General features: G+C 46.8%; 2 protein-coding genes across 2 annotated transcripts; both read left to right on the top strand.

Moving 5' to 3' along the window:
• Positions 1–6,436: 6,436 nt before the first annotated feature.
• MIND_00569700 (uncharacterized protein) lies at positions 6,437–7,438 on the top strand (the record flags this gene model as incomplete). Its single annotated transcript, XM_037362463.1, has 1 exon — positions 6,437–7,438. One exon carries the CDS (start codon positions 6,437–6,439, stop codon positions 7,436–7,438), a length of 1,002 nt encoding a protein of 333 aa, XP_037220384.1.
• Positions 7,439–11,360: 3,922 nt separating this feature from the next.
• MIND_00569600 (uncharacterized protein) lies at positions 11,361–14,603 on the top strand (the record flags this gene model as incomplete). Its single annotated transcript, XM_037362462.1, has 6 exons — positions 11,361–12,077; positions 12,129–12,281; positions 12,340–12,417; positions 12,466–13,476; positions 13,524–14,193; positions 14,248–14,603. 6 exons carry the CDS (start codon positions 11,361–11,363, stop codon positions 14,601–14,603), a joined length of 2,985 nt encoding a protein of 994 aa, XP_037220383.1.
• Between the last annotated feature and the right edge of the window lie 2,570 nt (positions 14,604–17,173).

The following is a 17,173-nucleotide window of genomic DNA, read 5'->3' as shown; positions in this document are numbered from 1 at the left end:
CCAATGAGTCACGTGATCGCCGGTCTTTGGTGGTCAAGTCTGGCATGTCGTTGTCGCTGCTGCTGCTCCATGTATCTTGACGTGTAGCGTTGAGGTAATAGTTCTTGGCTGTGGCGTGAAGATGGTGGCAAACACATGACGACACTAGGTGTGACATTGATGTAACAAGACATGATACAGAAATAGGAAAGCTACAGTAAGACGCCTCGGCAACAAAGTCCATTATAAACTATATTGTCCAAATCTACATTGTTAAATCCCAGGCTATAACAATTGCAACAGAATATTGTAGTAGACACCATGGGTATGGGTAGCTGTCTGAGAGACGTGATACGCTTGCAAGCTCAACCTCCTCATGAAAAATACGAGCATCCTCTAAATATTAAGCGAGAAAGTAAGTGGTAAGGAAGTTCAGAATAGAAAGCTCGTCCCCTGTCAGGTCTGACCGAGAAGATGGCTGTGCGATAGGAATGAGGGGGGTATGGCTAGGATCATGTCGTGATCCTGAGACTGGCGGGTGGAAGGTAAAGCTAAAGGGAAAAAATAAAACCTTGAATGGCAAAGAAATTTTAAGCTACATGCCCTTAAAGTTTAGCCCACTAGGACAGATGATAGCTGTATTCCTAACATAATGTGGAATGCTATTTAGATGGATATTAGAGAATAACAGTATATTACATGTATATAAGATGGTGTTAGAGATAATATTTCATCAGAGAACCCCTCTGTATACTTCCTATCTTTACTCCATGAGGGGTACTTCAACTGTGAGTAAGTTATTGGGAGATTAACACTATAAAATACATGGCATAAATACAGACATATGGGATGGCTAAAAATAAATGGGTTTCTCAGAGCCATAATGGATATTTATTAGTCTATAACACAACTTATATCATGATTATCCATGTATTCCTCATCTAGATATTAAGTTATCATTGTGCTTAATCGAATAATTGTAGAAATGTGCTATAACAGTATATTGTAAGAGGTATAGCACTATCTTCAGATTATATCAAGACAATATGATCACCTACCTACCAGTAAAATAATCATCTGAATCTAGAAAGAATGGGGAGGGATATTACTTAATTAATATGTCTGATGCACAATCATTACATGGTATATATATATACTGATAATGTTGTATCATCAAGGATATCAATCTTACCATTCAGGTATACTTTATAGTACTTCAATCAGCTGTGTAACCTGTCTAGTTATTAAGGTATTATGTTATTAGTTGTCGATCAGCTAGTAATTAGCTAGTGTGGGCATAACCATTCAGCTGGGACTATAGGTTACTTAATCAAAGTTATTTATATAGATAAAATATACAACTTTGGTTTTATGACAATCTGTGATATTCTCTGATGATTATACTATCAAATGGCAAATTTTCCTTTTTTGGAGATTTGTCACACTATATAACCCTGTGTATCTCTTTAGCTACCTTTAGACATCTAAGTATCCTCATACATGCACCTCAAGATCTAACACTCAGTTGATAGAAAATTATCTGACTTAAGACAGGATTGGTAGAGATATTACAGCATCAATGTAGGTGATGAAGAACCAGAAGATGATATAGCTATAGTAATAACATTTATTGTTCAGCATATTGATAGCCAATACTAACACAATTATTCACCTGTAACCATAGGTCACTTAATCAAAGTTGTTTGTATTGTAAAAATACACTACTTTGATTTTGTAACAATGTGTAATATTTTCTAATCATTGTACAGTCAAATGGCGAAAATTTCCTTTTTGGGAAATTTGTCACACATAGTGACACACATGTAGCAGTGTGACCCTGGCTGCACTCACATACCAGTATCACATCTTAATGCCTGAGTCACTGGGCTGATTTAGAAATTTCCCCCTTGGGAAAGTTATAGGATAAAGGCAAGAGTAAATCTCATATTTATCTATCCATTTTTGTGTGTGATAAAACAACTATATAAATAGAAGCTTTTGACACAAAGGAAATCTGTGGACAAAGCTATCCTTTTTTCCAGCAGAAAAACTGAAAGTAAAACTGTCTGATAAATGCCACATTTATTCACTAATTTGAGCTATGATTTCTACAAAGGAAAAAACTAGACATAAATCTTAGATATATCTGAGCATTGATTTGCAGAAAAAACCAGGGATTTTACTGACAGATAAAGCAACAGATAAACTTGTCTTTGTCTTTTAAATAGCAAATTTTTCTGTGGCTTTATCCAGCAGGACCAGCAGGAAAAACCTAACATTTTCCTTTTAGATAAATGTCTAAATTTATCCAAGATTTATCTCAAGTTTTATCCTTTGTAGAGATGCTAGGTTAAATTAATGCATAAATATGGCATTTATCTATAGGTTTTATCCTGGGTTGTTATGCTGGAAAAATGCCAGCTTTATTCCCAAATTTTTCTTGGGTTAAAATCTACTATTTATATCATATAAAAAATCTATAGATAAATTGGAAATTTATCCTTCCATTTATCCTCTAACTTTCCCAGGGGGTAAATTCCTTAATCAGCCCAGTGAGTCTTCCCACATCCAAATTATTTATAATTATTTATACCTGATCTTAAATATTAACTTGTATCCTTCAGGAAAAGTTACCTTATATAAAAACAGCATTAGTCACATCAGATTATATTAATTTACTATCACACTAGTCATATACGCAAAAAATACTCTAAGTCTTAGAATTATTGAAGAATTATCAGAGCAAATATCACAGAATAGGCCTAGACACTCTTTTCTTCATGTTAGAAGGCTCGACCAGATGTATCTGGGATTAACAGGTGGTAATATCTAGAATGATATAGAAGAGCGTACTAATAGTATTCCCAGGAGCAGGTTATGCTGTCGTAGGTGCGTTCACCGAGCACATCTGAGAGTAGCTGTAGAGAGGCGGGAGCTTGCTTCTCTGCTTTGCTAACATATTTAGCAATATAGCTAGTTGTAGGTGAGTACCAATCTGTTCTCTATGCGAAAAAAAAAAAACTTACTTTGGAGCAGTAACTGTACTTAATACTGGCTTAATATCAAAATTTGCCCCAATGTACGGACATGCTGGTACCTTTGTGGCTCAGAAGGTCGATATGTACCTCTTCTAAATAGCAGAATATGTCCTCTCACATCTCCTAGTAGCTTCCAACTACTTGACGAAACGACCGACTCCACCTACTAGCAACCAGCGGGGGGTATACGTCCGTTGTCCTGACTTCGACCAGCTCCAACTCACGTGTTTGTTCGCGCTACCAAGGTAAAGATGGAGAAGGGTGTGTATTACTGCCTAATACCTACAGATAGGCCGGGCCGACCACATCCGAGCTAATCGTAAACCGCATAAACAAACACACTTAAATTAACCCTATAGCTAATCTGGATCTCTCACAGCACTATTATCAGTGTTATCTATTCCAAAGATGATAACTTCACCATGGCTTTACCTTTGCTATTTTAAGTGACCTGAGTTTCACCTCCAGGAAACTGGTGCCCCTGCTCCTATAGCATATCTCTATTCTAGGCTATATAGCACTCAACGTCTTTAAGAATTTAATAGCCCTAGCACTTATTGTGTAGTTATAATAATCGACATGGATCATGAGATTTTGGGCATAGAGTCTTAAGATATCAGCAAAATACTTCTCAATTCAGTATTTAGACATATTTATCTGCACATAGATTGAGGTAATAATGACACATAGTATTACTGAACAGGCTAGGAGATGGTAACATGGCCTTTTTCCAGCTCTAGCATCTAAGGCTAGCAGAAGATCAACACTTATCTTTCAGAATTTAATAGCCCTAGCACTTATTGTGTAGTTATAATAATCGACATGGATCATGAGATTTTGGGCATAGAGTCTTAAGATATCAGCAAAATACTTCTCAATTCAGTATTTAGGCATGTTTATCTGCAAATAGATTCAGGTAATGGTGACACATAGTATCACTGAACGGGCTAGGAGATGGTAACATGGTATACCTTTTAAAAAAGCCTTTTCCCAGCTTTATCATCCAAGGCTAGCAGAAGATCAACACTTATCTTTCAGGGTGGATGGAGATCAAATACCTCTGATGAGCGATTGTGTTGTATCCTCAGTGCCAATTGCATATTCACGTAGGTAAGTTTCAACTCTTTGGCTCTCTTGCTATCTAATCAAGATAGAACATATATTGCATGACTACTGCGACCACGAGCAAAACACGTGGCTACCTCGGGTCAAGTGCACGGGGTGCCCCTGCACCCACACGGAACTATTCGGCGCTGGGATCTGTGGGAGTACAAACAAGTTGGCAAAGCGCATCAAGCAAGCCGCACGCAAGGCGGGAGTTGTGTTATGGAAATTATGAAATACTATATGCTTACGTATCATGCTATATGCTTACTTATATGCCATATGCTTACTCAGGGGATCAGACGACCTCATCTGCTTCAAAGTAACCCAGTTACTTCATATCCTACCCTACATTACGCCCTTATATCATCTGGCACTTCAGTTTTGCGCTTCTCTTGTTCAATACATGCGAGCTCTTGTTCATGCGCAACCCACTCCGGCTCCTCCTGTGCCACTCGCACCTCGGTTTCCTATTTTTCTTGTTTGATGCGCGCGAGCTCCGCTTGCTTGTCGGCTTCTTCCTTGGCAAGTCGTTCTTCTTCTTCAACTCGGAGCTGCTCTTCTTGCTGTATTTGGGAAGCTGCGCTCATCTGTAACCTCCACTGGCAGGGCCGCAGCTTAGCCTCAAATCTATGATTTGGCAGACAATTGACAGCTTAGAGCACAAAGCCCAGGAAAATAGTGCTAGCCAGAATTATATCGTTGATTGGATAGTGTAAGGACAACTCAGGAGACTCCGACGAAAGCCTAGCAGGGGAGGATCCAAAGCGTGAATAAAAGCTACGGAGATACACGGAGGGACCGACCTAGCAGGGGAGGATCCAAAGAGAAGAAACTCTCAGGGTCTGCCTGCTAGGGCGCCAACTATATACTGGTCGTCCGTAACTGCCGACATAGAGTGCAGAAGGCCTGAGCGGCGTCGCAGGCTCTGTCCCAAGGTGACCGTTGGGAGGATCTTAACGGATCGGTGATTGTGCGGGCGAAGGAGGCTGAGGACGAGGGTCGGGGTAGGTCAGAGCGTCCGAGGGGGCGCCGGTCGGATGCGCTCGGACGGTCCGAAGGAGGCCGAAGCGGGGGTTCCCCTGACAATGGTTGATTAGATATTGGATATGTTTGCTAATATAATATGTGCTTGGTTGATGACTTAAATATGCTCATACATGAATACATTATGTTATATTACTGACCCATTTCATTCAATTCAGCGGGCCTGTGACCCGTGACCGTTTGGCCGAAATGTCTAATTCGGCCTCCGGCCGAATTTTGTGTGACCTCTTACCTAAATAGGAAATTCAGCACGCCGAAGGCACAAAAATTTTGAGATTCTTCCAAATTGGGATGCTTTGGGACCAAAAGAATGGGCTGTGACCTGTGACTGGCCGAAATATTTCAGCCAAAAATCCCAATGTAACCGTGACCCGCTGAATTGAATGAAATGGGTCAGTATAGGCATAGAATATTCAAGGATGATGACAACTATTTTCCCAGTCAGTGTGCTTATTAATAGGACAAATGACAGTCTGATTCAGACCTATTTCCAGGAAATATCATATATCATCCATGGATCACCATAATGGAGAACCTCTGATCAAGATTCAAGTGTCTACTCGCCAATCTGATGCCCTGGTTGTATCCTCGGGGTCCCAGGCTGGAGCTAGAAGGCCCTGGAAGGAAGTTGTCCTGATAGTTTATTAATTAGTCTAGCAGCTGCCAAATATGTCAAATATATATCACAGGATATGCATACTGGATAATAGTTGAATATATTCATCATGATAGCATATTCATATCTTGCAGCTGGATATGGTATGATTGTGATATACTTATTATGTCCTCAGAGTAATATACATAATCATATTTGGCCGGCACTACAGTCTACAAGAAGAGCACCTGTTTCTGAGATACAGTGGAAGACATAGGACTCGACAGGCGCAATTTGTGCGCGGACTGCAATGGGGACCTGTGTAAGTACGGGAAATGATAGCCATCATGATCATGATGGATATCCGCGGTGTGACATCGTGTGACGTGCTTCTCTGGCTGCCACGTCGACGATGGCCGCCGGGTGAGTGGGCTGCAACGAGCGGCTGACCAGATGCGTGCGCGGGCGGCGTGCGAGGCCGGGCGTGTTCTGCGCGGGGCTGTATGCGTCGCCAACGCGACGCGGAACTGCCACCGCGACGCGATGCGGAACTGGCCAGAAGGCTTCTTTGCGGGCGCGCTCTCCAGGGGCCCGGGGCCGGGCGCTGCTGCGCGGCGGGGCAATATTAATAGGGAGCCGCGGGGTCTGGGACGCCATCACAAAACAAACGGAGATGCACCACTTTGGGCAGACGACGAGCAGCAGCAGCACGACGACGGTGTCGAGCACGACGACGACGTCGACGTCGACCCGCGCCGTCGAGCACGAGCACGAGCACGAGCACGAGCACCACCACCCGCACGTGCTCGACGCCCCTGCGCCGGCCCCAGTCCCGGTCCCGGTGGCGGCGGTGCAGTACGTGGCGGTGCGGGCGGTCGAGCACGCAGAGGAGGACGAGGTGGAGTACATCTACTACCGCATCTCCACCGCGGACAACGTCGCGCTCCCGTCCGCGCACGCCTTCCGCGAGGACGAGCGCGCGCTCGGCCGCGTGCCCCGGCAGCGCGCGCGTCTCCTCGGCGAGACGAAGAAGGACACGCAGATGACCGCGTACGAGCTCGCGCGCGCGCTTTCAAAGCTCGAGGACAACAGGGAGCTCCTCAACGCGACCGTGCACACCGCGCGCGGCCCGCTCGCCGACGGCGACGCGCTGGGCTACCGCGCGGGCGCGTCCGCCGCCGCCGCGCTCGACGTCGTGCTCGCGCTCGACAAGGCGCGCCTCGACTTCGCGCAGGGCAAGGGCCCGCAGCCCACGCCCGAGCAGCTCGCGCAGGGCCAGCGCGACTTCGCCGCGTTCAACGACCAGATGGGCGGGCTCATGGGCCAGATGATGGGCGCGCACAACGCGTTCGCCGGCCGCGAGCCGCAGCCGCCGGCCGCGCTCGCGGGGATGCCCGGGATGGGCGGCGGGATGTTCGGCGCGGGCGGACCGGGCGCGGGCGGGATGGGAATGGGCGGAATGGGCGGTATGTTCGGCGGCGCGGGGGGCATGGACATGTTCGGCGGTGGCATGGGTGGCATGGGCAGTATGGGGAGTATGGGCGGGATGTTCGGCGGCGGCGCACCCGGGGGGATGCCCGGCCCCGGCGCAGCACCCGGTTCCGGTGCCGGCGCAGGCACGGGGAGCACGACCTCCATGTTCGGCGCCGCGGCCATGTTCGGCCAGCAGCACTAAGTAGCTTCGCACATCTTGTATAAGTATACTGGGCCCACAAATCCAAAAAGCGTACACGCGCGCCCCGCTTCCGCTCGTCGTCGGCCTTAGTGAGTCGACCCAAACACCCCGCAGTCGGGAGGAGAGTACATCCCCGTGGTGCAGCTAGTACTCACCAGAATATCATCAAATATTGAATACATTTGGAATATTTGCATATATCATGCCCTTGGTTGATCCCCTGAATATGATTTACTTTGATATGTTAAGTATATCATTTTATGACTATACCATCGCCACAGAATATCCACATATAGTAAGCTGGATGGTCACAGCTCTTTTCTTTCCCCAGTATATGCACTCCCTACTAGTACTTATCTAGTGTTACATCAGGGAATACCTCCCTGGGTAACCTATGCACAATTTGATATAATCATGGATAATTAGTGCAAATTATCTTGCATTATCGCATTATACAAAATTATCGCACATGCGTGAAAATTTATGTTCTTGGAGGATAATTTAGAGCAAATAGGATATAACTTGTTGATAATTTTCAAGCTATTATAGTCTCTTATATTACTTTCCTAGCTCATAAATTGGTTGACACAACACAGAAAAAATCACATTAAAGCATAACACAAAGTCTATATTGAAGAAAGAAATGATCTAGTTATTACTCTCTGGCTCAGGTGCTAGAGTAAGAATGTTGAGGGCAGAGCCTTGCCCTAAGACAGCAGCTGCTTCCCGGGAGCATCTGATATCACCAACTAGACAGGCTGGGGCTACGCCCCAGCTTCAAACATTGCTTCACAGATTTTGAAGATTGAATGTGCTAATTTTATTTATGAGTTTATGAAATCTCAAGGTCTACATGCCCTACATACTAATGTTACAGCCAAGCACAATATCACAAATAGCCTTAGATTAGACTTGTTTATGGTACTTGGTGCTCTTAGTTTTACGTAGTTTTACAGCTTTGTGTCCCAATTAGACTCTTTACAGCTTTTCTTACCAAATTAGGGTTTCAACAGCAGTAAACCCAAAAGTGGAAATGTGGAGTAAATGAATTGCTAAAGCTGATGCCAAACATGTGCATACATTCACACGACATCTGCTTAATATAAGAGTAATGAGACAAGCAATCAAGCACAGGAAGGGCCACATACACAATAAGATTATAGAGACCATGCATTGCTCGATGGAGACCATCAGGGTTGGCCTCGCGAGCAGAGGCAAGCATGTCAACCAGACTTCGGTATGTCGTCTCAAGTGACTCCTGTGTGAAGTCAGCAGCAGGCGCAAGGCGGCCCGTCTGCCACATATAGATGGCACCAAGAAACTAATTCACATCATATAAGCACCAAGCCTGAAGAGCAAATCAATGGACGTACATGAGCACCAACCAGGCCAAGCATTGCTGGCGGAAGCTCGTACTGGTTCTTGTACTTGTCGTTATAGGACTGGAACTGGTCGATGTGCGTGCGGCCTAGGCCCTTCGGGCTAAAGAACACCTCTTGAATGGTTTCGACGATTGGTTCTGCATAGAACGGTAAGTTGGTCATGAATTTGAGGAGCTGCCAGACATTAGCTCAATGCTACCCATTTCACGAAACGCACCGGAGGGTCGGGAGGCTGTTGGGGATCTGTCTGAGGAGCAGAAACAAACTCGACCGGAAAGATAAATGACTGGTCTTTGATGATTGCCTTGACACGGTCGCGGATATGAACAGGCTTGACCCCCACCCCCTTGAACTGGAAGTAGGCGGAAACCTTGGCGATGATAGCCTTCTTGACGGCTCGACGTAGAATGGCCACGCGAGCGAGCACCTAAAGCGAAAATCAGTATAACATCAATGAAGAATTGAAACCTACAAGGTCGGCGAGAAGGGAACAGAACCCATCATCGGCACGGATGCGCTCCTTCAGCTTTCGGACAATGGCCTTGTCTACCCCGGAAGATGAGAGCTGCCGAGCGGCGTCAAGAAGGAAATTGATTATAAAGGTAGCACGATTGGCCATGGGAGGGTATGCGTCGTTGAAGACGCCATCCAGCAAAACGATGACCATGGCCTTGCGCGCAAGCTTGCGAATAAATTTTGATCGAGTAGCGCCAGCTTGCCGACACCACCAGCAGGGCCAACGAGGCAGACACCAGCCGGCCATTGCAGCTGGTTTGTAAGCGCAGCCTTGCGAGCGTGAGACCGAGCTGCAGTGACCGGTGCAGCCTCGTCTTGGACGTCGATAACCTGCACCAGTTATCAGCACAACAAGCAGCCAGAAAAGAAGGGAGGGACTTCCCTCAGCATCGTATCGAGCCTGCTGGACGGACTTTTTCTTGTGGACCTAGAGCGGAGTAAGCATTCGAAGAATAAGAAGATGCGACATTTACTTTTTGTCGTGGTAGAGGTTCTTTCTCATCTTCCTCGTCATCCTGCTCATCTTCACGTTCCCCAAATCCATCGTATTCATCGCCAAAAGAGGGTCCTGGAGTCTCGTCCTCATTCTCCAGCTGATCGAGGACTTGTTCCGCCTCAGACGGGACCTCACGATCGATGTCCATGTGGCTCGAGGCGCGACTCGAAGCCCGCGATGGAGAACGACTGACAGGTGGTATTTCGATATCGTCCCTGGTGGAGCTGCGGCCGCGGGAAATCTCGCGAAAGAGTGGGCGCTGACGGGCATTAGCGCACAAATATTCCGCCTAGACAGATGATATACCTCTGACCGCAATTGCTCGTCAATGGCGGCAGCGTCACCCTCGAAGTTCTTCTCCATCGTCCACGTCCTCAGACCCAGCGCCGCCCATCATATCGACATCGTTGTCCGAGGGAATGTCATCATCGGAGGTGACGACTTTCTGCGGCATCGTGCTGGGCTGTCGTTGAGAGACTAACGCGAGTAAACACGCAGCAAGCTCGAAAAAAGACAATAAAACACTTACCATAGGGCTCCCCTTCCGACTCTGAGTCGATAAGTCGTTTTGGTGGAGCCTTTCGGGGTTTTGCAGAGGCTAGTGGGCGATGGGGCAATTAGGGCGGATTTGAAGAGAATGCAGAGGCGTACGAGCAGGGGCCGGGTCTTCCTCATCTTCTGTTTCATACGGTGCTGGTGCGAATGGACGAACTGGGCCAGGTAGTTAAAAGGGGAGAGTGGAATTGACAGACATGGCGCACCGTTCTTCTTCACTGTCGTCTGCTGCTTGCGGCGAGAGGCCTGTTGCTGAGTTGATCCTAACACATTTCAGCCCTGCGCGGACACTACCTGAATGACAAGACTTACTTGGTGGTGCGACCGCCTTTGGAGCTCTTGCCGCTGTTCGCCGGCTTTGCTGGTTTTGCTGGCTTCTTCTTTGGTGGTTGTGCCGACTCGCCTGCACTGGCCGCGCGGTCTCTCTTGCGACCTGACTCGGGCTCTGGCGCAGTATCCGCGAGGTTTTTGCGCGTCCACACTAGAAAACAGATTTATCTCTGGCAAGACAACGCTCGAATTCGCACCTTTATTGACAAGTGCTTTTGCCTTTGCGTCCCGCGGAGCACCTTGACGGACTTCAAACAGGGAGGGGGGCGCGTTCGAAGCTACTCACGAGCGGTCTCCGCCTCGTTCTGACGTTCTTGAGCCCGCTGGTTGGCGGTATTTGTCTGTCGGGTGAGTTTGCGCTGCTCCGTGGTCGAAAGACGATGCTGAGGGACCTCGTCGTCAGAGTTGTACGTGTCGACGTCGCCAGCCATGTCGGGTGGGGGAGGCGGCTGAAGGTGTGGTGGTGGACGAGAGCACTTAGGAAATTTTCGTGTGACGACGATCATCCGTGATGCATCGGGCTCCACGGAGGCCCAGAATTGGCCAAAATCACAGAACACGGGCAGATCTTACCGTGTCTTCCCACAGGCAGCTCTCACCCTCGCCACTTGTCGCCACTCTCCTTGCGTATCACTTCTTCATCATGCCTTACTGCGAAGGCTGCCAGCGGTCGTTTGGGCAAAATCGCGGCTACTCGCTCCATTTTCTGACAACACAGAACGAAGCATGTCGTGAGATTCACTGCCGCATGGCTCCGATTGCTGGCAACGACACAGACTCGGATGATGAAGCATCCCAGCATGGCTCCGACTCCGAGTCGGATGATGCTTTACTGTTTGATGAAGACTTGGCGCAGGACTTACCACTTGGCTCGACTCATTTTGCTGGCGATCTCTTTGGGGCCGACTACACCGGCAGCGATTTCGAAGGATTCGAATCAGACGAGGGCGGGTCGGACTCAGAGGGTGAGGACACTGCTGCTGATCGTCTTGCGGCGGCGACACAAGCTGTGGACGAGGACGGCTGGGAGCCGGAGCGTCCTGCTGCCGCTGAGATGAACCTTATGGATGTCGATGAGCCAGAAAGTACACCACCGCCACTTCCAAAAACACGCATCATTGCCGAGGACCGATTCCACAAACCACCCGTCATCGTTCCCTTTCCCAGCGAGCGCGCTGGGGAGGCGATTTCCATGTCAGCGGGTGCACTACCTGCTCATGAAGCATATCGCGCAAAGCTCGGGCCTTCACCATCGCTCTACTCTCCATTCACCTCACAGATGGATTGGGCCATCGGTAACTGGGCAAAGATGCGCGGGCCCTCGTCAACAGCATTTACCGATCTCCTCAAGATTCCAGGCGTAAGTTCAAATTCCCAGTCGCACTTTAGGTTGCCTCATTTATTGTTCCAGGTCCGAGAGGCGCTGGGTCTATCATATGGCTCTATGAACGAGCTCAATAAAATCATCGACAAGAAGCTCCCCGGTCGGCCGAAATTCAAACGGGCCAAGATAATCGTTCAAGGGGAATCATTTGACCTGTACTTTCGTGACATTATCGAGTGTGTACGCCGCACTTTTTTCGGATGCCAACTTTGCACCGTATCTCGTTTTCCGGCCTGAGCGCCATTATGCAGATGAAGATCAGACAATTCGTCTGTATCACGATATGCATACTGGTCGCTGGTGGTGGAGCACTCAAGTCGGTTCTTCGACGCTTCTCAATTGCTAACGACTGAAACTTTAATAGAAAGAAGTCGAAAAAAACTCGCCGGGGGCCACGATTGTCCCGATCATCATCTCCTCCGACAAGACTCAACTTACGCTGTTTGGTAACCAAGCTGCCTATCCGGTGTACCTAACCATTGGGAATATTCCCAAAGCTATCCGACGGAAACCCTCATATCGGGCCTACGTTCTTCTTGCGTACTTACCCACCGCAAACCTTAGTCATATTACCAATCTAGCTTCTCGCCGTCGCACGCTTGGTAATTTATTCCATGCCTGCCTCACTCATATCACCCAGCCACTCCGCAAAGCGGGTATCGATGGCATCGAGCTCTTCACTGCCACCGGCGAGGCTTACCGTGGACACACAATATGTGCTAGTTATGTCGGTGATTACCCAGAGCAGATTCTGTCAACGGCTGCTATCTATGGCGACTGTCCTTCATGCGAATGTCCTCATGGACATCTTGGTGATGCCAATTGCACCTGCCCACTCCGCAATCTCGAAAAGATTTTGCGGGCGCTTGATACCCTTGATCAGGGGGGGACTGTCTATGCACGAGCATGTGCTGATGCTCGTCTCAAGCCAATTGTCCATCTATTCTGGGAAGCACTGCCCTATACCAATTTCTTTTCTTGCATCACACCCGACATTCTTCACCAGTGCTACCAGGGTGTTATCAAACATCTTATTGCCTGGGTCAAGGAAGCCTATGGGGAAGCTGAAATTGATGCGCGGTGTCGTCGACTACCACCAAATCATAATATTCGGGTTTTCTTAAAGGGAATTTCGAAGCTTAATCGAGTATCTGGTCGGGAGCATGACCAGATTTCTCGGTTTCTTCTGGGAATAGTCATTGACCTTCCTCTACCTGGCGGCTCTTCACCAGTTCGGCTTGTGCGTGCTGTACGTGCAATCTTGGACTTTGTCTATCTTGCTCAATATCCAATGCACTCGACCGAAACCCTTGCACATCTCGAGAATGCCCGACAACGATTTCATGACAACAAGGATGTCTTTGTAGATCTGGGAGTATGTTCATTATTTCTGGGAGAATATTTCCACTTATTCTTGTCTAGATTCGCTCAGACTTCAACCTACCAAAGGTACACTCTTGGCGACATTACATCCGTGCTATCGAGTGGCTTGGAACAACAGACAACTACAACACCGAGTATACAGAGCGATTGCATATTGATCTGGCAAAAGACGCTTTCCGCTCAACAAATGCCAAGGACGAATTTCCGCAAATGACACTTTGGTTGGAGAGACGGGAGAAAGTGGTGCGTCATTTGCAGTACATTCAATGGCGGCTTGATGGCTTCCCTGCCCCGATCATCATCCAAAATCTCCACCCTGGCATTGTCTATGAGCACAAGCTTGTTATGGCAAAGAATCCAACCAAGAAATCTGTGCGATTCAGCATACTTCAAACAGAGTATGGTGCAGCAGACTTCACAAATGCATTAAAACAATACATTGCATTTGTCAATGAACCAGGCCTTAACCGCCAACAGCTAGCTCGGGCAGCAGAGAATATTCATTTATTCTTCAATTCCGTTCCTGTCTTTCAGCGCATCAAGTTTACAGCACTTGATCCATATGTGCTGAAGGGTCCAGAGGATGTTATTGTTGACTCTATCCATGTTCAGCCAGAAAACTCTTTCCCCAATGGTGATGAAATCCCAGCCAGATTTGACACAGCCTTGATTCAAGTTGGGGATACTGGATCTGGAATTGGGACTGATGGTATCAGTTTTCTTTGATTGATCTCTTATGGCAATGATTCTGATCATCATTTAGGTCTCCAGATTGGTCAAATACGGGTTATCTTCTCTCTCCATCCACGGGCCAGTGCATCACTCTTTCCAGAGGCACAGCCAGCAAAATATTTGGCCTATGTGGAATGGTTCTCGCACTTTACCAAGCAGCCTGAACCAAATCATCTGATGTACAAGGTCAAGCGGATGGAAGATACCACTGGCCGACGTGTGGCTAGCATCATTCCTGTCAACAACATTCAGCGCAGTGTTCATCTCTTGCCCAAATTTGGGCCAGTTGCTCCTTCAGACTGGAAGTCCAGCAATGTTCTAGAGCGCTGTAAAACGTTCTTTGCCAACCCTATGTCAGACCGTCATATTTACATGACATTGTACTAATATATGCCTAAAATTATGCTTTATTTTCAAACCCTGTCTTCATATTTGGTCAAATTATCCCAAATTTATACCAATTTTTAGTGAATTATAGTAAATTATACAGGCCATATATAATTATTGATAATTTGGTCTAAGCTACCTTGGGAGGTTTTTCCTGATGTACTTCTGACAACTATCCTATATCAGCTTCTTTGGGACAACTTCGGGGTCACACCTTGCCCTCAACATATGCCTGATGAAAACTATATTTGTCACAATACCGATCAATTAGTCCTGTCACAGTGTCACGGATTATAGCAGCTGAGATCAGAACACAGGTCTGGGCCACACATGTGTCGGCGACGGCTCCGAGAGCCCAATGTACGCGCCGGACATGTGCCCGGGCACCCCAGATCTGTCACGTTCCTGTTTCAAAACCGTGGTCTGTCTGCGGACATTTCAAAACTCACACCTGTTTCGAAACCGTTTCAAACCAGGTTTCAAAACAGGTTCAACTCACAGTGTCCAACTGCGGGTCGGGCCGTGCAAGGTCCTCTCCTAAGAACGCACACCTGGAACAGAACAGATGGATAGTTGGGCCCGCGAGTATGGCGAGCGGGGTAGATCGAAACCGAAAGGGCCCATGAACTCGGTCCCTTGTCGTCGGCGGTGGTCGAAGGTTCGGATTGGGTGGTGTCGGGCCCGATAAGTCGACGGCACCTCCTTGCACAGAGTAAGGTAGTTCTTTAGATGATCTAAGCAATAGAGTACATGGTACACTATCGCGCCTTATATACGCGGTCCTGCAAAGGGGTAATCGGACACCCTGGCCTCTCCTCCTCCTCCTCTCCCCGTTCCTGGCCGCAGAGGGGACGATCGGACATCCCTTGTGGGCCAGGCGCTACTCCTAACCTCCTAGCACTCCTCCCCAACCCCTGGTGTCGAAGTTGGGCTCGGCGACGGCTCGACGCGTCGTTCTCGGTCACGTGCTTCTCATGTGTGTGTTCCTCCTACTGGGGCGCATGTTCCCCGTTGTCACATGCTGCGTGTTACGGGCCCGCGGTGGCCCGACACCAGCGCCCGGAGAGGACGGGCCGGGTCTTATCCGTGACACACAGCATCCTAATCTGAACAAATATGTGAACTCCTTTGGCAGATTGTCGCAAGATCAAAGTGGTGTATTTTGTCTAGATAAACAACTTTCATTAAGTAACCTATATTAGCAGCTAAATAGTTGTGCCAGTATTAGCCACTCACTAGCTGATCCACAGCTAATAAGATGATATCTTTATAACTAGACAGGGTACAGAGCTGATTAAAGTACTACCAAAGATACTGGGTCAATATTCCTACAATATTCGTAGTATATCCATACCACTTCATAATAATCTATCAGACTTTTTAATCTAGCCATAGCTTCACCAGTTCTCCTAGATTTAAAGAATTATTGTACTAGTAGTAGGTAGGTGGTTATATTGTTCTTATGTGATCTAATATAAGTATAGTAAGATACCTTTTAGACTATACTGTTATACCACTTTTGTATAGTTTCGCTACTTGAAATTTAATTAAATATAATGATAATTTGATATCTATCTAAGAAATATATAGATCATATACTGTTATACCACTTTTGTATAGTTTCGCTACTTGAAATTTAATTAACTATAATGATAATTTGATATCTATCTAAGAAATATATAGATCATTGTGATCTAAGTTGTCTTATAGTCTAATAAATACTCACTGTAACTTGTAAATACACATCTATCTTTAGATATCTTAGATGTCTGTGTATATTTTATATATACTATTATCCTAATGGTCTAACAAGTTACTTAAAAGCAAAGGATCCCTATGGGGTAAAAGGTTTTATTATGAGATTATGTAAGGCCCCGGTATCGCGCGCTCCGCGACCCGGTGACTAGTATCTTATGATATTAATTTCCATGCATTGATCATCGTAGATGCGCATGAATTCTCCACTATAACATCATCGTTGTACAGTACTTATATACCGTATCCATTTTCTGTAGTGGTTAGTCTTTTCGAGGTCAACAAGTACACTCACGCCAGTTCTTTCCGTGTTCCCGACCTCGCTGGCCTTCTGCCCTCAGTCTCCCGTGTGCCGGGACCCGCTTTGGTAAGCGCCCCGTCACAGATTATACATCTCACATTGTTATATATAAGTGATGATTGACTTTAACAAGCTTGTTGAATAAGCAGTTAATGTCAGGTGCCACAGAGCTCTGCTCTAAACAGTTTTTATAGACAACTCAGAACTTGACATAGTATAGCATAAATGCATATACACCTAAAACATTAATATCAGTGGTTGTTGAATGATAGATAGCCACACACAGAAATCAAGTCTATAAATGGCTATCTGCACCCTCACCCTCTCCTAAGGCAGCAGCTACAACCCGAGAGAAGCTATTAGCAATAAGTAAACTGACTTTATTACCACTAGTGTCAAGATAGCATTTACGCACTGCCATCTCTTTGCAATAGTGTTTAAAGGGACTTGGGCTAATTAGAAAGAGATAGTGTCTCTTCTCCTCCTTAGATTATGCTGATAACATACTAGCATT

The sequence above is a fragment of the Mycena indigotica genome (assembly GCF_014461135.1).
Source record: "Mycena indigotica strain 171206Taipei chromosome Unknown Mind.scaff0005, whole genome shotgun sequence".
Classification (NCBI taxonomy): domain Eukaryota; kingdom Fungi; phylum Basidiomycota; class Agaricomycetes; order Agaricales; family Mycenaceae; genus Mycena; species Mycena indigotica.
Note: the sequence above shows the minus strand (reverse complement) of the source record. Positions and strands in the feature narration are given on the sequence as shown.